Source organism: Sardina pilchardus, chromosome 2 (genome assembly GCF_963854185.1).
Source record: "Sardina pilchardus chromosome 2, fSarPil1.1, whole genome shotgun sequence".
Classification (NCBI taxonomy): Eukaryota; Metazoa; Chordata; class Actinopteri; order Clupeiformes; family Clupeidae; genus Sardina; species Sardina pilchardus.
Window position 1 is genome coordinate 29,876,184 of NC_084995.1, and position 21,658 is coordinate 29,897,841.

General features: G+C 41.2%; 1 protein-coding gene across 2 annotated transcripts in view; it reads right to left on the minus strand.

Moving 5' to 3' along the window:
• The window catches only part of ralyl (RALY RNA binding protein like), a 28,724-nt gene that overhangs the window by 1,129 nt on the left and 5,937 nt on the right, over positions 1-21,658 (minus strand). The window contains exons 2-8 of one of the 2 annotated variants that reach the window (XM_062555820.1): positions 18,440-18,713; positions 5,705-5,780; positions 5,572-5,619; positions 1,661-1,869; positions 978-1,091; positions 279-445; positions 19-56 (exon numbers count right to left, since the gene is read on the minus strand). In XM_062555820.1, the coding sequence (XP_062411804.1) occupies positions 24-56; positions 279-445; positions 978-1,091; positions 1,661-1,869; positions 5,572-5,619; positions 5,705-5,780; positions 18,440-18,695 (903 nt within the window). In that variant the 5' untranslated portion in view covers positions 18,696-18,713 and the 3' untranslated portion in view covers positions 19-23. Of the gene's footprint in view, positions 1-18; positions 57-278; positions 446-977; positions 1,092-1,660; positions 1,870-5,571; positions 5,620-5,704; positions 5,781-13,502; positions 13,581-18,439; positions 18,714-21,658 lie in introns of those variants that run through there. The other variant, XM_062555830.1, reaches the window with a different exon arrangement.

The following is a 21,658-nucleotide window of genomic DNA, read 5'->3' on the forward strand; positions in this document are numbered from 1 at the left end:
GCATTCCAATCAACTAACCTTTTTCAAATGTCTATGTCTGATATGTGGTTCTCCACCTGTAAACAATAGAACAATACAGCATTTTTATTTTCTCAGAGCACATTGAGTCACATCCTTGAGTTTAATTCTGTGAATCCAAAATGAATTTGTTGGGCTGGGATGGATTCACTGCGGACGGCTGCACTGTGGCCCTCTACACTGATAATCCCATTAAACTAATGCATTCTCACAGCATGAAACAACTGGGGCATTGAGGTGCGAGGAAAAACAACAATTACCATATCACTGCTGCCTTCATAATCGTAGTCCCTGCAAGCATCGGCCATTTCCTCCGTCTCTCCCTCCAGGTGCCCTGGCTCCACGTCGTCTCCGGAATGTTCCGCGGAGTCGGAGATGTGCTGCTTGTGGAGTGGCTGGTAGGCATCATCGCGCTTCCTCTGCGACTCTGAGAGGGGTGGAACAGAACCAAATCAAACTGTGTGAAAATGAGTCCAGAGAACAAAATGGTGAGGTGTAGATGAAAGATGCAGGTACAGACAGATACAAATAGTTTGTCTGTGTGTGTGTGTGTGTGTGTGTGTGTGTGTGTGTGTGTGTGTGTGTGTGTGTGTGTGGAGGGGGGGGGGGGGTATGGAAGTAGAGCAGAGAATGAAAGTAAGGAGTTAAAAATCCAAAAAGGAAAAAAAATATATATATGTGTGGGAGAGTGTGGGCAGCTCTAGCTCTATAATCAGACACCAAATTATGTGGCCAACTGTCAGAAAGCCGGGATGGCGAGAAAGTAGATGGGAGTGCAATTACAGCAGCAAGAACTGCAGAGCTCGACGACAAAAAACCCAGGAACAGAGTGCCCCTCCGCTTCCTGCTTCTCCATCTCTGCCTCCGAGTTCCAGTCTGTATACAGTCTTAATGGCCGCTCCATCTCCGAGTTCCAGCCTATGCAGTCTTAATGGCCACTCCATCTCTGGCTAGCTCACCTGTGTCGGTACAGTGCTGTCGCTCCATCTTCTCCAGGCGGCCCAGTAAAGAGTCCACCTTGGTCTTGATCTGAGAGAGCTCCCGCTTGATGCTCAGGAGCTGGTCTATCTTCACTGTGAGCACCAAGGGGGGAAAGAAAACGACAAAAACAGAATGGGAATCAAGGTTGGTATTTCACCTTTGTTGGTATAATAATATCCCACATATTCGTTCTACGATGGTGCAATTCTGATGTGCAATGAGAGCGGACACATGTTGTTCACGATGAGGGTGGGAGGGCATGTGATGTCTGCTCATCAAAGTACAGAGGCGAGACGAGACACGCACACAGTCCTACAACACATCAAGCTTCATTTTTAGATTTATCAGACAAATGGGTACATTCGGATGATCAAAGGTTTAATGACATAATGAACTGGAACGGTGTCGTTTGGATTTGGGGTATGACATGATCAAAGAAAGAATGGCAGGACTGAACCAGAGGACAAAAAACAACAACAAAAAAAAACAGAATGTTTACAGCATCAGAGAATCTATAACGGTTTACTACCACAACTTGCATCTTATTGCCAGTTGCTTATGGCGAAGCAGCAGACCACCAGTGCAGCAGCGATGGGTGAAAACAGAGAGATGAGGGGACTGGCTGGGTGATGCACATCTGGGCACACAGTGCTAGACCTACGCCTGGGGGCCCCGTCTGCGGAGCCACAGCTCAACTGTTTCAAAGGAGAGGAGGCAGAGGAAGAGGTAGAGGAGGATGAGGAGGAGGAAGAAGTCCTGGAAGGGAGAGATGTTTTCACCCGCCGCACGGAGGGGGGCACCAAACGAGTGCGCTTGACAGGGATCACTGCCCGAGGGTGGTGCGCCAGCCGCCTGTGGAAGTCAAATAATCTGTCGGAGGTAGAGAGAGGAAGGGGGGTGGGGGACAGCGCTTTGGTGGGATGGACAAGCATACAAAACAAACCGAGCCGTCACATTCACATTCAGGCTGAAGAGATTTCAAACATCACCACCACTTGCGAACGCAGAAACATTCTGCCTTTGGGTTTGGTCAATATAGCTGAAAACATTACCAAGGCAGATAGACACATGGCCGTTCTGTCATAACACTTGATGGCATTTGACACAAGTGAGGAGGGGGTATTTAATTACCTCATAAATAACACGGCCACAGGCAGAACCAGTCAGAGCCCTCTTTGTGTCATACAGAACAAATCAGATTAAGTGTGACCACAGACACATTGCAGTATGAGCTTGCTGTGAAGAGCTGCATTGGCCATCATCATGCTCCACCTACTCATTTGACCCATACGGTGAATTTCCAAGAAAGGGAATGACTAAAAACTAGGGCTGGGACTCGATTAAAAAAATTAATCTAATTAATTAGAGGCTTTGTAATTAATTAATCGAAATTAATCGCATTTTAATTGTATATAAATATATGACCTGAGAACAGTGAGAAGTATTTTTTTTCACATGGATTTTTAGTATAGCCTACTATTGGATAATGACTGAATACATAGGCCTAAGCTTAAGCAACAAAAATATTGTTTATTAATAAGTCCAACAGACCTGTGCAATTTTTGCCATAAAGTGTAGCAATACCATATTTAGAAATAGTACATTTTCAGAAATTCATGTAGCCTATAGATAGGTAGACCTTCTGTAAACTATAATACTGTGATATCCTGTTAATTGTGTCACCTGTTACCTTGAGTTGAGTTCATGAAATTGTTGTGTCCCTTTAAGGGGAACTGGGGGGCGGAGTTTACGTGTGTGCGTGTGTGCTTGTATGCGGTTCTGAGTGTGAAGTTTCTTTTAGGTCTATGAAAGTTGGACATGGAATTAAGTGCGGTGGATTACTGTTATAGGCGTGAGTTGTGGCTGTAACAGCAACTCGGTTGCTATTTGTTTAATAAATAAAGCTCAGAGGTTTCCCTCAAGTGTCTGGAGTATCACAATACTTTGTCCACGCTAACAGCTAGCTGCTTTATGTTTTGCACTGAGGTGATACCTGCGGTGATACGTCCTTGTTGCATAGGTTGCACACAACCATGCTCTTATCTACGCTTCCATCCGTTCGTTTTTTGTAACAACATTTCCCATCCACGGGGCCAACCAACGCGGTCACATCAGCTTCTTTGTTCATGTTCACTGTGCCACTGTGGTTTGTTTTGTCTGAACCGAACTCATGCGCGTTACTTGGTGCTCCAGTATAATCGGTCCGTCTGAAACTCATCCAGTGAGAAACGTTCCGCGGTGCAAAAATAAATAGGCATACAATTAAAATGCGTCAATTTTTTTAACGCATTAATGTTTGTGTAATTAATTAATCGTAATTAACGCACTAAAGTCCCGGCCCTACTAAAAACGTTATCTTTTTCCGCTTTCCAAAGTTGCTGCACAACTGACCCCGTGGCATCAGCATTCACGCAGACCGGCGACAGATTTACTTTCTTGGGAGCTGCATGAAAGGCCCGCTTTAAATAAGAAGCGAGAAAACAAACGCATGAAAGTGTCAAACGGAAGATGGATGTCTTTGTCTTGCCTGCATGGTCTATTACCGCCCTGGGGCCAATCTGACGCTATGCTGCGGCTGCCTCGTATAGGGACGGGGTTTGTGTCATTAGCCAGGGCAGCGGGGGGGATTGTGGCAGGAGGTGCACGCAGTAGGCTACTGTACAGTACGCCAGCCAGTTGTGGAGAGCCTTGTTACCGTTACGTAAAATACAGAAATAATACAGGACTTAATGAAAAATTGAGCATCATAATAGGTTTGTGACCACAATATGAAAAATGTCATTCAAATGACCATAACAGGCGGTAGCTGATCAGTAGAGCAAAATAGTAAGCAGGCTACCTGCTTATCACAGTGCCATTTCTTTCCACCTCAGTAATAACTGTGTGAAATGACTAAGGGGGCATGATAACTGATACACTGATAATAAGTGTTGAACATGTAAAAAAAAAAAAAAAAAATCAGTAAGCATACTTCCAGTAAGGCTATTTGTATGAAATTTCGACATTAGTATCAATTCAGGTAATCCATCCTTATATATAAAAAAAGTCTGTAAGTAGAAATATGTGTATAAAGTGGAATGACACAGGAAAAAGTTGAACATGCTAAGAAAAGGCTGTACACCAAGGCAAGGGAAGACAAGGAACAAGCTGGAATCTATAAGTCGTTAGAGGGTAATTATCTCTCCTATCAAATAAATACTGTATAAGCTTTTGTACAGTTTGTATACTGGCTATAAAGGTTTTTTGTTACCAAGGTGTCACACAAGAAACATTTCATGACTGGTAAAAGCAAAGAGCTCTCCCAAGATCTTCGCAACCTGTTGCAAAACAAATCCATGGAACTGGATATATGAACTTCAAAACGTCAGAATCTTCCAGTAGTACTAAAGGCCATTATCTGCAAGTGGAAGGAACATCAATGCACCATCAACCGGCTATGCACAGGATCCCCTTGTAAGATTTCAAACCAGGGAGTCAGCATAACCATTTATGGCAAATATGCCACACGTATCAGGCGGCTTAATGTGCCCTGTGTACACCTATTAGTCCAAATGAAAAATGGCTGAAGCTGTACTAATTGCCTTGATTCACTCATGAAATTGTATTACTGGAACTAATAACTTATTTCGGCATGGGGCCACTGCTTTTAAAATGGCTTTCTACTCTTACAAGATTATTCATACCCTTCACAAGCCACCCCGGGTGCATATTAATAATGCTGAAGGGTAACAGCGCTGTAAAATGAATAGCCGTGGCTGTGTGATGGAGGTGCTTTAGTCCTCTTACCATGTGCCATTTAAATGTTGCCGTCCCAGGAAGAGACAGTAAAAAAAAGAACCTCACAGAGGTTCTAGACATAAAAGGAGATTACGTGGCATACATAATTCACCAGTGCTCTAATGCCTTTTGTAAGTTAAGGGAAAGCAACTTTATTTACGTACCACCTTGCATTTATATAGGACCTTTAGCACCATGGACAAAGTGCTTTAGAAATTATAAAGGAAAGACAAGCAAAGATAACTCAAAATAGCATAAAAATGAAATAATAATAAAAACACCAGAAACAAATAAATAATAGGATACAGAAAATTTAAGCAGTAAAGCTGTGTCTTAAAATGAGCTGAACGCTTAGTCAAATAGCAAGTATTTTGAGCCTGGATTTAAAAGTGTCTACAATGTTGAGGCCCTTCTAATGCCCTCTGACAACTGTGACAGCCACACTAGCTACAATCATACAATCATCACCTTAGGCAGGACTAACTATCATATATACCACATTCTGGGCATAACCATTACTGTACATGATTTATAAATTAGCAACAGAAACTTTTAAGTCTGTCTGGTAACATACTGGTAGCCAGTGTAAGAATTTAAGAATGAGCATACTGTGTAATAGTTAGGAAAATCTAAGAAAGACTATGTTTATCATGATATATATATATATATATTTTTTAAAATATTTTTTCTTTATCACAATTTCCACAAGTAAATACTGAAACCATATCACCAAACCCAACCTTGGACAAATTATTCAAATTTAGAATATAACTGCTTTCACATGGACTTACGCACCTGTTGTAGAAGTCATCTGTGTAGTAGTCATAGTCAAAGTCATACCCACTGTGAAGACAAAACAAAGCTAAATAAATGGCCAAGAAAATGCATTCAGTCCTGCCCTCCATGAATGAGTCAAGTTTTATCTCACCTGTACAGAGAGGGAAGTGGTCGTTTGGACCCTATCTTGGCCCTATAAGGTCTGGGCTCTCCAGCCATGTTAATGTCTGTCAAGGGGAAAAAATATGGCAACTTCACATTCTCAGCTCATCAAATATTTATCCAGCATCTGCTTTCGCCCAAAATAGCTGTCAGGGCTGTTGTGTGTATATGTAAATCTAATAAGCGATGATTGGTTCATATACTATATTGGCAATATGGCTGTCAGTACTGGCCAGATGTAAATGATCCTGGCTGCCATCCCTGCAAGCCTGCGTTCATAACACGCCACCAAACTAATATTATTCACTGTAATAGCAAGTTAAAGGTGCGCTAAACAAAGATGGGCAGCATCACTTCCTACATGTTTGTTTTTGTTTCTGTTTGCGGAGCCTGGGCTGTCTACAGAGACCGCATACAGACAGCAGCTAGCAGATAGTGAAGAGTTTACTGTATATGTGACAAAATATGTTTTAGCATAAAAAAACACGAGACATCACTTAGAGCGCCTTTAAGTATCAAACAGAATAGTTGAGGTCAGATCACAGAGCTGCTTTCAGACCACACAGAAACAGCCAGACATAGCTCTATTGGAATATCCTCCTTTTTTAGGACCCAAATCATGTCCTAAAAAGATCCCCTTCCAAAATGCCTCAATATCTGAGCACTATGGGAGACTGTTCTTAAAAGGTTGTTAAAGCATAGCCCATAGGCCTACCCAAGCTTGAGCAAAACATCAACATTCATTGGAGAGGAACTTTTGAACGTGTCTGTGAGGGACTGAGACGACTCGTCTCCACTCCGCTACTCTCTTCCCACACCATCACCTGTGCCATGGAGGTGCTATTCTAGCAGCAATGATGTGGTTCATATTCATCATATGCACATTGATTTCATCAGGTCAGAAAAAATAATATATGACATTCCTTGGAAGAACGCAGCAGAAGAGAGTTAGCATAGCCTTTATGAGAGCATTTAAGCGACTTGTGTCATAATATTTCAAATAGAGGTTTTCATAACTATCTTTCGTACATTGGTTAGTTTATTAGTTAGCATCTTACTAAGAATAGACAAAGAACAGAATGTCCACACAATTAAAAAAAGAATTCCATATTATGAATTGAGAAACAAATCATATTTTAATGGTTTAACCAAAATTAACCAAGGAAAATATAATTAAAGGAAAAAACTCTATACTTAAAGGAAACAACTCACTAGAGATTAATGTACTGTAGGTGGTTGTATAAAGCTACATTTTAATCATGAACAATGAACAAACGTTTGAGCCAAAAGTAAAAAACATAAAACTTTACAGCAAACTAAAAAGCTCACAATCTTAAGTCCTAGTATACTTGACAGAGAATTGCAGTTCCTTTGGGGCAGATGTCTACCACTTCCAATTCATATTCTTGGAATATCTCATCATGTCCCTATACATGACCAAGGTTTTCACCACCAACACAAAAACATATGACGATACCAGAATCTCTCTTTAGCTTCCATGACATAAGTCTCACATTTTGCGTGCAGCGTTTGTATCAGTGCTAGACTTTTCCACCCGCCTGGCTCAACACACACACACACACACACAGCAGACAGTGCGCACACACACACACACACACACACACACACACACACACACACACACACACACACACACACACACACACACACACACACACACACAGTGCAAGCTAGGGTGCCAGGTTGCACAACCATGCAAGCCGGGGTATTTTTGAAGGTCAATGTTAAGAGAGAGGGAGAGAAAGGGAGAGAGTTTGACAGACAGCAGAATTGAAAACACATGCTTTACAACAATTACTGGCCCTTTCTGGCTGCACTCTGCTCACTACAAGAGGAAGCAACAGCCCAGACGATTGAGTTGAGAAATGGAAGAATGGAGGGATTAGGCACCCTTGGCAGAACAGGACACTTGACTTCCCTAAGTGTGACAACTACGCAGCACACAGAGAGAAGACATTTCCTCTCTGGCCCATTAACACTGTTCTAAATCTGAACCCAATCACACTGAAGGTCTTGTCACGAGGACTGGGCAAGGACGCTCATATGATGGCGTGCTGTATAGGAACCCTGCACAGACAGAGGTGAAGACAGAGACTGATTTGCTGACCTGATGTGCAGAGTATAGTGTGACGGAGAAACAATGGGAGAGATGAGGCTATCAGACTGCATGGAAATTTCCACTGACTCATTCAACCATCAAGGGATGTGCTGTGCGTGTCATCTGCCTTAATTAGCCCATCAGCACATCTATAAAATCTTGTTTCTGTATGAAATTCTTTGGTTTACCAGATATGCTCCTCGGGCCTGAAGTAAAACAAACTTTAAATGTTCTCCTCAGCAATTCCAGTGGCTTGAGGTCATGTTGTGCCTCATAATGGTGAATTGTTCTGAATAGAAAAGCCCTTGATTCAAAAGCTTCATACCAACAGCTCATTAGATGGCACAGATGGGCTACATGCTATGTGAGTACCTCTAAGTGCAAATTAGGAGCTAGGAGTTCACACTGACAAGGCTGACTGTCCTACAGTCTTCACCAAAACCCCTCTGTTCATATCACATCTGTGGGATCCATTCATTGTGGTCTAATGCCACTGCCAAATAGCAAAACACTACCAGCAATTGAATTACGGCAATGCCTCACACCCTCTGATGGTCCTTGTCATCAGCTAGTGTACAATTGGGGACTGAAGACTATTTCAGAGCAGGTGAAAGCACATGAGGGGTCTCTGCATTAGCAGGTCCTCTTGACATGAAGCTTATAAATTATCAAAGCACATTCAGAGAGCCTGCAACCCTGAGAGTCTCAAAGCTGCTGCTCTTACAGCAATAGGCACTAAATAACACTCATTACCTATAAGCTCTCAGCATAATGTTTGTGTGTGTGTGTGTGTGTGTGTGTGTGTGTGTGTGTGTGTGTGTGTGTGTGTGTGTGTGTATGTGTGTGTGTGCTTCTGTATGTGTACAGTATGTGGCATATCTGCACATGGACTCGTATGTAAATGTGAAAGGGGCACACGATACATTACAAGTAAACAAGTAAGATGGGAATGACATAAACCTTGAAAAAAAAAATAATTCCATCCCCGGACAGCCTCTGACAAAGTAAATTAAGAAAGTGTAACTGTCAGCATGACTGGCCAAATCTCAGCAAGACTTGACGCTTTGTGTCTTTCCACTGAGCCCTATACACTCTTAAGCCAGCAGAGATCGAAAAGCCAATGGCAAGGGCACCTTTGACAGCTTTTTGACAGCAGCACAACCACAGTACTGCTGTGTCGCCTTTGATGTTCCCAGAGACACCAATTCTGTGACTGAGCCACAGGCTGTGAGGGGACGGAATGTTGAGAAGCCCAAATAGGTGTCTTGGAGATGTCTAGTGTTGCTCCAAGATTTTCAGAGGCTATGGTGTAGTGAGGACTAGCCTATGTAGAAACAAGCAACATTAACTCTGAGTTAAAATTTCTTTACATGTGAACTATCAAATATCAACACTATGTATTAACAATTTTTTTTTTCCATGGTTTATTTAGATTTTTCAGTTACAAAAAATGCAATGCAAAAAATGAAACTGTAGGAATAATATGTACTGTATGTACAGTAATAGTACACATATGTTCTATTTAGATAGACAATACAGTCTGATAAGCAAAAAAGAGAGAGACATATCAATAAAGAACAACAATTTTAAATCACACCCACACCCTCCCACCCTCCCACCCACCCAGCTTAGGCTGTGCTAAACAAAGAAGATAATTTAAATCTATGCAAAGAACATAAATCAGTAAAACAAATACCAAACAAACAAAAAACAAACAACAACAACAACAAAAACAAACAAAAAAAGGGGGGGGGAGGGTTATGGTCTTACTTCAAGAATAAGTATGTAAACAAATAAGGTCAAGGGTCAATATCACCAGGCTATAGGCTACTTGTAGCAATTATTGGATCATGAAGCCTCTGGAGGCTGCAGATCAAGGGAATCAACATAAGAAAGAAAAGGCTGCCAGACTTTATCAAATTTTGACACAGCACCTCTCTTCAAGTGTCTAATCTTTTCTAGCTTGGAGAACAATAGTACATCTCTTATCCATAAGGAATGTGAGGGAGGACGCTTAGATTTCCAGTGAATCAAAATTAACCTCCTAGCTATGAGAAAAATAAATGCAGCAAAGTCTGATTGAGATCTGGATAATTTGACAGCACTAGGGAGGACTCCAAACAAGGCCGCAACAGGGCATGGTTCTAATTGTACCTGCAGCACATCTGAGACAGAAGAGAATACGGAACTCCAGTATGCAAATAAAGAGGGACATGTCCAAAACATATGTACCAGAGTGCCATGGTGCTGACGACACCGGTCACAAATTGGATCGGTGTTGGGATAAACACGGGAAAGTCTGGCCTTAGTCCAGTACACTCGGTGTAGTAGCTTGCATTGTATCACCCCATGCCTAGCACACACTGAGGACGAGTGGACGCGACCAAGAATAGGCCCCCAGGACAGAGTCAAATCCATTCCCAGATCCTGGGACCAGAGGGTTAAAAGGGATTGATCAGAAGGAGAACACATAGATATTATGACTCCATAGAGTGTGGATATCAGTCCCTTCATTAAGAGAGGCAACTTAAAAATCCTATCAGGAGGAATATCCACAGGGATGGTTGGAAAATCTGTATATATCTGTCTATAAAAGTGTCGTACTTGTAAGTACCTGAAAAAATGAGTACGGGGAAGATCAAATTTCTCAACTAGCTGTTCGAATGTAGCAAAAACACCATCAACAAACAAGTCCCTTACTGTACCTAGCCCCCTCTGGCGCCACAACCTGAAAGCACCATCCTCCATAGAGGGAGGGAACAGGGGGTTGTTGTTAAGAGGCATATAGAGAGATGGTGTTTTGACTCCTAAATGTTTACAGAACTGATTCCAAATACGCAATGTAGATGTGACAAGAATATTATTATTACGGTTGGAGTTCTTTAGTAGAGGGGAGGAGGTGACTAGTGCATATAGTGTGGCAGGTGCACTTGAGAGGGCCTCCATCATACACCAAGCAGAGGACTTCTCTGGATCTGCATGCATCCAGTACATGACTATCTGCAGGTTAGCTGCCCAGTAATAAAATAAGAAATTGGGTAGAGCCATGGTACTGTATTTTAATGAATTTGGTATCTTCTTAAAATGACCTCTTGTTCACACCTGTCTGATTTTGTGCTTCAGGATAGAAAACCCTACAGAAGATGCAATAATTTGCACCAGAACTTCACAGCACTTCTCCCAACCAGGCAATTGAGTCATTCTCATTGAGTCATTGAGTCATGATTTTACAATCGAGTCATTCTCAATTCAGTTTTGAATCTTGCTCACTCTACCCTTAACAACACTCCATTGTGCATAGGCACCAGAAGGCATGGCATTGGTCAAGCGTTAATAAGTGCTAACCAGGCAGGCTCCTTGTGGTGCTAGTAAGGTTTCGAATGCTTTCCAGGCCGGTAGCATGTTAGCTTTTGGCCCAAACTCTATATTACTTGACTAAGCAATAGTTAATGGATCTATAATTTTTAGATATATACAGAAGAGGTGTTCATACATTGTGCTGTAAAAAGGGGATTTCCGACATTAGCCAATCAACAACCAAGCCCATTAAACATTAGTCAAGATGGCACAGGATACATTATGCACAGCTGGCGTAAATGGGCTGCTTGTTGTACCCAGGATCCATAACTATGCCCCACATGCAATGGCAGTAGCCTAAATGCCCAACCAAAGAACCAAAACAGAATCCCAACAGAGCAGCCATCAGTGTTCCATTGAATAAGACCCAGGGCCCCACTAGAAGCCTCAACAGTAGAGACTGGCGTCCCAGACCCACCCCTCCGCCCTTCCTCCACCCTCATGGTGGGTTCTCTATCAACAACCATACTGAATAAACTTTTCCCCTTAATTGAGAAAGTAACTTTACTACATATGACACTGTAACATAACCAGAGTATGACAAAGTGTGACGTCTTTTTGGGCATCATGTATACAGTACAGTATACCATATATTTGTTGGGAAGTCTGTGTCTCCAGATGCTTTGGGTTATTGCTTCCAGATGTCTGTGTGGTGGCCCTGTCATGCCCAGCATTTCTGATGTCCCTAATGAGCTCTGAATTATACCACTAAACAGTTGCACATTGAACTTATTCGGAAGCAAACCATATAAGGAGTAGTGTAACAATCCAGCACAACAAGTTCCCTTGGCCTTCGGAATTAAAAGTCCCATCATCATATATCCTTCCATACGAACATCTCTCAATGCAGATCAATCCAGTTATTAGGCTAACTAAAATAAAACCCATGGCAACCTCTATGGTGAAGGGAATGTGATGAGTGTGCCTGTGTGCCTGTCTCTAAGGAAATTCAACATAGGGGTGTGTAAACTTATGGACTCTGTATTTAAAGGATTTTTTTTTAAGGAAATATTTATTTATTTAGTTCCTATACATCATTCATTCACAAAGAAAATTGGTGTCTTTAAAGGTTGGATTTCCTCATTGTTTTAATTAAGGCATTAAGATCAATTTCCAAAAGATGTTTTTTATTTCTCTTTTTAGTCAACTTTAGCATGTGCATACCTAATCTTTGAAACAACAACAACAAAAACACCACACGAAGACATTCAGATTTTTTTTTTTTTTTTTTTTTTTTTTAAGACTGCAGAATGATACTGCCAGATTCTGCATTGACAAAGTAATCACTGTACTGGCACTGGCACTGTACAGTATAATTTTACATGACTTTTCATGACATTTTCTCAATTGTAAACCATGTCTATCTGATAGACTAAGTGCATAAATGGCACTGTTTCTGGCTGAGTTGATTTAATCTATATTGCCTCTATCAGTCTGTTGCACCTGGCACATGCAACTTCTTGCAGTTGCAATGGAAATCGTTAAGGGAAATCGACAGTTTCCTCTGGATCTGGGGAAACAAAGAACACTGTCCATAATATACCATCCCAAATGCCTAATTTATATCCAGTTGATATCTCCTCCAGTCATATCTCTTTGATCATGATGTAACCAAGACATCAGAGCATGCAACAGTCTGAAACAAAGTCCTGAGGGAGGTCTGTCATACCCACTTACTGTCCGAGGTTTCCTCTAAGTGACCATCTTATGCCGTTTGGGAGAGGTTCGATCAGTTTAAGCTTCTGGAATGTCTTATGATTCCCCATATGTCGTAATTGAATAATTATGCTAATAAATTGTAGACTATACTACTCCTGACACTTCACAAACAGAAACACTTGTATTTAAGTAGCCTACGGGTAAAATACAGTAGGCTACATGACAATTGACTGTGCATTATCATAGTTTAATAGTCTATACTGCGCTTAGCCTTGGGCAGGACTCTAAACCAATGCGTAATTTGGGCAAATAGAGGGAAAAAACCTTGCCATAAATTTTGCCCACACCCACACGACATTACATCTCGGAATAAAGCTTTGTGGCAACTACAACTTCAAACTAATATTGTTCTGTAAACATTCAAATCACGTTTAAATAATTCAGAAACTTTATCAACAATGACTTAGGCTACTGCAGCAACCGAATTAACTCTACTAACTTAAATCTACTAACACATATTGTCTTTTTATATTCAAAAGGATATAGCGTAACTTACTTTTTACAAAAAAGAAAAGAAAAGAAAAAAACATTAATTTACTGGAAGCGTGGCATCATCATTCAATTAAGCTTTATGTCACATCACAATACTCACGTCGCTGATTTCGACGCTTGCCTTTATACATGGTGGTATGGTACTTGTCCAGTTTCATGCGTTTCGTCGTAACGGACCTCTTCCTTCCCTTTTGAATAGATTCTTTGCGCTCAGCAGCTAAGGTAAGACACTCCAGGCCATACCACTTTGCTCCAATTCAGGGGGATGCTCTACCCACAGGCATAGAATCGTGTTTTGGACTCCATAGATACAGACGGTTAGAAGGTTGCCGCCCCCTCTGTGGGGGAAAACATGCTAACATCACACATGAAAGTCAATGGGCTAACTCGCTAGCAGAAAACAAATGTTTTCCCCCACGGGGGGTGTTTCAGCCATGGTTAACACGGTAACTGGGGGCGGTAACCACGGCTATGACGAGATGCCGTCTGTATGTATTGGCTGCATTAAACTAACTGTATGAACTGTCATGTATTTGCTACGTTCAAGTTGATCGTCACCACATTTCTGTCATTTATGGGGGCTACAGAAAATAATCCTGATAAGAAATAGTGATCTAACTACCAAAAACCTTATGAACAATGACGTTTCTGCATAGCAGATTACAGTACTATGTGTTTCAATAATATTGTGTTAGGCTTTTCCATTTTACTGGGTGCTTTGTCCATGCCACGGACAGCCAGGATGGCATACTGGACTGACCAATGTTCATCATTCACATACTTTAATTACTAAATATAAACATAAAAAAAAATAATGTAAAGATGATTTGAAAAACAATGTCGACAATAAAAACATACAAGTGTTGAAATGCTGCATATTTTTTACTTTAGGCCTACTTATGGCAGGGTATTGAATGCCATCTAGTGTTTGAATGAGATACTCACAGTCACATGGAGTTCAATTGTGTGCAGTTGCATATTCATTTTTTTTTTTTTTTGGGAAATTAATTTAGAGATACACACACAGTGCAAAGTGTGTCATAGTTATTCCACTATATGGCACAAATATCTGTAGTTCTCCTAACTGTAGGCTACATCCTTCACCTCTACAAATAATCATGTCCTATTCCATTCTTATAAATAAATTATGCACATCATTTTAATTGCAAATCACATTGCACTTAACAATGAACAGTGAATTTTACCCTATTTCTCCTAACCTCTGAAAATCTCTCTCTATTTTTCTTTCTCTCCAACAATGAGCTCCAATATTGTCCAACAATGAGCTCCAATTTATACTGTAAGGAGCAACATTTTAAACAGCAAATAATAATTCTATTCCAAATTATGGAAAATTATTCTGAATAATTCCATTTCTCCCTAAGAAGCTCAATGTTTTTGACCAGTTGTGCTGAATAGTATCCTATGCAAATGTATGGAGAGAGTCATGATCAATCATCTTTCAACATCTCTCAGTGAATGGCTTGACCCACTTCTGTTTTCATATACAGTAAGAAGGCGCAAGCCGCTGAGGACGGCTGTTTGCCGAAACACGTCCGTCTTGTATGCCGTCAAGATAAATAAAAGCAAAAGAATATAATTGAGAGTGCGTTTATGTTTCTTTAAGAAGGGCCAGCGGTACTGGCGACGCATCATCACTAATGGACATGGTTAGTAAACACCTGCAGCAGTCTAAGAGTTAGGCTATGTCAGACGCTTATTTGTTGACTTTACCTCCGCTTTTAATTACATGCAGAAACATATCCTTAATGAAACGACTCATATGATATTAATACCAACACTTATTTTCTACAGTAGATCAATGAATTCCTCACAGACCATCCACAGAGGATTAGGTGAGGTGAAATGGCATAATCTCTAAAGCTGTTATCCTGAATACAGGAGCACCTCAAGGCTGTGTGCTCTCAACTTATTGAAATTCTGAACTCTACCTGCCATTTGTACAAATGCACTGATGGCATGGTGCTGGTTGGTCTCTTATGCAGGGAACACAGTACATCAGTCTACATACAGTATTTTCACTCTACTGGAGAGCTTACTAATGGTGTGATGGCAGTTCCCTTTTTATAAATGAAAAGAAGACTGGAACCGGTCCATCACAATGGCTGTCAGGATTTACCACCTGCTGTGAGACATGATCAGCCTGTAGAGGAGGTAGAGGAATTTCAATATTTAGGAATCTTTGTTGATTGAACTTTGAGTTTCACATCTTTTAAAAAGCAATGCAATGCCTATATCTGATCAGAAAACTGGGTTCATATAGCCTGGGTGTTCCCATCCTGCCTTGCACGGTGATTTCATTCACGCTGCTAAGGCAGTCTGGAAACTAACACCCAAATTTTCGCCTGATGTTGGCGACCAATAACAGAACAGGGGAGAAAGCAAGACCATGATGAGCTATGCACAGACGCATTTGATAGACATCCGTGGCGCCCAATGAACGGATCTGGGCATTTTTTCAAATACGAGAAAATGAACGACTGGTTGCCGGACCATGTCTCCTTTGAGAAGTGGTAGGCGCTAGCCAGGCTAGGGTTCAATGAGCAACACTATTTCAGAGACTGTATACAAAAGTGCCACCAAGGTAACCCATTCACCAGACATGTTTGATATACCAGAGAGGATGCTGATGATGATGAACATGATTATAGCATGGATGCCCCTTGGACTGGTTATACTAAAAGACCACTCATCAATGTGCTGTATGTATGACATTGATTTCTACAATTCTGCCAAAGGCCTTGAGTGAAAGCTGCAAGTCACTCCACAACAATGCAGTGCACATGCAATACCAACGACAGACACAGCCTGGTGCTCAAACACCACAAGTGGTGAATTTCAAGGTCCCTATCTGAACTGTGCTCATCATGAATTGATGCCAGCCACCCATTTGTATTAAAGTATGATTTGTGTTAAGACACAAATTCCTAGATTCCTTCTTTATGTATGCATCAATGCATTTATATATGTAGGCTATGTATGTGCTGTGAATATATATCAATTTATGTATTAATTTATGTATTTATTTCAGAGGAGGGGAAAGCTTGAGTATTTGCCAGAATGAAGCCTGTGGTTCTGTATAGACAGACCTGCCACTGGAATTCTTTCCTCAAACTACAGAACATCTGAATGAATTATTGGACAAAGACATGGACAAAAAAATATGAAGAGTTTTTTGGGAATCACTCCCGAATGTTTCATGCACTTTGTTGTATCTCTACACGCCTTCATACACGCGGATGCAGCATGATGCCATGACCATGTCTGCCACTATCAAAGTGACTGAACCAAACCCGACTGCCTGAGTCTGTGCTGGAGAAATGGAAATGCACTGAAGCAGCAAAGCCGCTATCCACCTGGCACCTCCAACATCAACGTGATGGTGCACCCATATAGACCCACAAGTTGCAGTAGCTCCTTCACAGCTAAAAGCTCTGCTGCGTTTGATTGTGAGGCTTGTGGCTGGAGGCTATGCTCAATATCTGCACAAGTACTGTGGGGTGCAACATTATGGCTCTGGCACAGCCTGTGTGTGTGTGTGTGTGTGTGTGTGTGTGAGTGTGCTACAACAATTATTCACCTAGTTGTCAACTGCTACATTAATCAGCAACTATTTTGGTTATCGATTGATCTTTTTGAGTGCTCTAAACATTCTCTCCTCCATTGATTGCTCTATGACAGTAGACTGAATATCTGAAAGGATATATAAAATATAGGAACACCAGAAATGCCACGACAGCTTTAATGTCAGTGTGTGAATGGTCAGTTCATTGGTGCCAAAAATGAGTACCCCCGCCTTCTGCCCTTTTGACCCTCGGCCGTCCACTCTCATGTACTCCCATGTGTTTTCAGACTATTCACTGAATGGAGAAATTATGGTCCGTTCTCTGAGTAGCTCCCACCATCTACAGATGACTCACCCAAAGCTATCAGCGCTCAGAAAAGTGCTACATTTCAGTCCTGTGTTCTACACATGACTCATGCCAGAAATTAACGCCAAAACATATTCCTAATGGAAAGAAAGCTGAACCAAAACTAAATATATATATATATATATATATATATACACTTATATACAGTGTGTGTGTGTATATATATATATATATATATATATATATATATGAGATATGACCCCCCTGGTCTCTACTCCATATTTCAACAGGGTTACAGAGCTGAGAGGCTTTTTATTTCCCATAAAGGAGGGGCAAATTTAATCAATAAATAATAGTGGGGATTTGCAGAGAAGCTTATGGCAGCCCGAATGTGATGCACCCTGAATGCACCATGCCACCAGCCCCTCCATCCCCTGCCTCCCTTAGCGTTTATTCCTGTATTAGAGATACATCCCCATAGAGCACCATACCTGATATACAGGTGGGCTCAGTGCTATTTGATTTCATTCATTAGTTTTCATTCAGTACAATTTGTCTTCTGAGTGACTTCAGATACATTCATATGTTAGGATGAATATATAACAGTACATTCATCTGAAAGTGATAACAAGGGTGTCTCTATGACTTTGGCAAAACAGAGGTATCGTAGCCCCAGAATACGGGGCATATGCAAATCGGAAAACGTCTACTCAAGACCCATGCTGCAAATCTACCCCCTACTCACCCACCTAAGGAAAGTAGGGCAGACAGCAAGCAGAGTGTAACAGTGGGGGGCAATGAGGTAGGTTTGACGGTTACATGGGCACTTCAACAGGTCATCCTCACTGGCAAAGTTGTAAATCTCAACCTGTTGAACTCATATTTTCAGCCAATGGCAGAGCGTTGCATACATGTGCTAAATAAAGGCACCAAGCAGTGTAGATGTCACCAGTAATAGGGAGCCAAGACGCAGAACAGGGCAGTCACACTTCACAATGCACACTTCAATGATATTGAACCCCAAGTGAAATTTAACTCAGATGACAATCATGTAGGAGGATATCAGGTAAATAGAGAAACACCAATCAAATGAAATACAGAGACCTATACATTTTGTCAGAAGTAACACCAAAGTGAACTTTACCCAGAGGCTGTCCAGCGATGACCCTCGCATTCTCCCCAGCAACCGCAGAACGAGCGTTTCTCTCATTGGCATACTGAACAAAAGCATAGCCCTTGTGCGCTGAGCAGCCGATGATCTTGCCATATTTGGCAAAGATGACCTCAATGTCTGTCTTCTTAACCACTGCTGTGTTGAGGTTGCCGATGAAGACTCTGGAGTTGAGTGAGCGTGGGTCAGTCTTGTTGGTCACGTTGCTGGTCTGAGTTTTACCGGTCATCCTCCTCAGCCAGCCGGCCTAATGGTCAAGCACACACACATATAGAAACACATGAGTAGACTTCAGTAAGCTAAACCGAGATCCTCATTTCTGAACATAACCCTCGTAATAGCCAAAACAAGCATTACTGATAATAAAAACATTTCCCTTTCTAAACAACATGCAAACCTCAAGTGGCTTTAAATGAACTAAATTGTGATTTGTATTATTGTTTACCACAATGAGAACTTGTGTAAAAATATCCTCACTAATCTGACCACACTTAGGCTTCACTTAGAGAAAAAATATCTCCAACTGTTCTAATGACACAGGTACAATCACTGTGAGGATTGAGAGCTGTGGAGGCAATTTCTGAATCCGACCTCTTGCACTAAGCCACTTATTGTTCCACTTCTTTACTATACAAATCTAGAAAACTCTCCAAAGAGTGCACTGATCTTGGACCGAGGTCCATTCATTCATTAATTCAACCATTACTTATTCTTTAAGGGTAGTCCTCATTTTCAGTAATGCCAAGATTACAATAACTTACCAAAGTGGCCAATCAATAAAATGAAAAGAATAGCAGAGCATTTGAGAGGTAGTTGTCATCCATAAAAGATGTTAACATTGATTTCATTAGACATACTGTATACGTACCAGTAAGTTCTCCAAAGCTTTAAATTCAAAACTTAGAATTTACTGATTTTTACAAGTTTTCCAGGCCTGGAAAATGGGAATTACATGACCATGGGAACCCTGAATATTAGTAACTGGCAACATGTATAGGAAATAGAAAATAACTTGAACCTGCTCGAATGAGTCTGCAGAAAATTACAGTAAGATTATTAGTAACTGAATTTAAAAATATGGAAACTGACTTGCACATAACCAAAGCAAGAAAATGTCAATTTCTCCCATTATTTCTTTCTCCCATTATTTTCCCCCTTATTTTTGATGTGCATCTCCAATACACTCACAACTCATTTCTCTCTCTCTCTCTCCTGCATGCACAGACACACACAGTGCACACACATGTATGCGTGCAGACCGCATGTACGAGTACAAACACACACACGCACACACACACACGCACACACACACACACACACACACACACACACACGCACGCACACACACACACACACACACACACACACACACACACACACACACACGCACACACACACACACGCACAAGCACACATGAAGTCCTCCTCCTCTCCACTCATGAAGTCAGTGACTCACAACGACCTTGCTCTTCCATGTGGTAACAGCAATAACCTTCTCTCTCTTTGTAGAGCGGTGACAAGTGGGACAGAACAAACACCATGCTGACATTTCAATTCTCTCTTCTCTCTCTTTTTCTCCTGCTTCACCTATGTGTATAGCTTCAACACAATCTCTTCCACTGAATGACCATCTCTCTCTCTCTCTCTCTCTCCCTCTCTGTCTCTCTCATTCAAATTGAAAAGTTGCTTTATTGGCATGACAAATCTAAACTTGTATTGCCAAAGCAATTGGTTCATGTAAAGGTAAAACATAACCGCAATTACAGAGACAAAACATATACATATACTTTAAACTGATACAGACATTTGTATAAACATACTACTTCGCTGAGATTTGTGAACAATAGTACAGTACTACAATTACAGTAGTAATAAAACAATAGTTAGTTTTGCATCGGTTCAATAGGACTATTGAGAGGTCATTGAGAGCAGTGTGGTGACTGCCTGCATGTGGATATGGTGGTGTATGTGAGTTCATCAGCGCGCTCGCACACGTGTGTGTGTGTGTGTATGTGTATCACTCGCTGACCCTCAGCTGGTGGCAGGTGAAAACTACTAAGATAAACCCTCTGTCCAATGTCAAGTTTGCATCTTGCTTTGTGTCTTGGCTTTGGATTGCCAACATTGCAATATTTTTGTCTTTTAAGATAGGAGAAATTTGCTTCATTTTAGTATGTTCAATTTGTGCCTGGTCCTGACTACCTACTGTGTCAGTGTGTGTTAGGGCAGTGGAATGGCTCATGACCAAGTTGGGAGAGGAGCTATTTCCTTGCTCATCTCTTGGTCACGCAAGCCTTTATATTATGGAATGAGACTACAGTAAGACTTTAGGTGTTTCCAGAATTTAATTGTTCTTTTTCTTTCAGAATGTTTTTGCAGAATTCTACATGCAGAATCTCGATGGGATGTTTCTCCCATTTCTCTCTCTCTCTCTCTCTCTCCCTCTATGTGCTTGTGCTCAAATGCTGCCTGTCTAAAGGGAGATCATGCACTTTTTCCTCACCATGGTTTATACGGTCATATCTTATACACATTTAGGCAAACCCCACTCCCCACAACTAAACTTCTTGCATCATATTTCCTCAGTGATTTGACAGTGTTACTGCAGCACATTAAGACATTAGGATTTGAACACACTCACTCACCCTCATCAAAACTTCCTTTCAACTCCAAGGGTTTTCATTATTTGCTGAGTTACACCCAGCAGGAGCACTGCAAAATGATTTATATGAGGTGTGGACCTCAAACTGTTCCTAATATGCTGAAAGGAGTTATGACTACCTCCATTACAATTATTTTCTGCGCTGACCCATTTAATTCCATTATAAACTGCTATGCGTTTCAAATATGTCTTGGACTGTCTTCACAGGAGGTTTTCAAGTAGATATTTCAAAATAGGTTATTTTCATAGGTGGAGACCTCCATAGATGATTGAGTATAAAACTACCAGTGTTGAGCATTTTCCCCATTTACAGACCAAATTTAGCCTTTTTCCGCACTACAGAACCTCCATACCTGGACCTAATACTGCACAATGTCAATGCATGTTTTCATTATTATCACAAAGACACAAGTAAACAGAGTCTCTTCGGCCACTGCTTTCATGCAAGTCTCCAATCCCCCCAATGAGTTGGCCTACAGCCCAGTAAGGTCCATCAGTGGAGGTCTATGGGAATCACTAACGTGATTTGC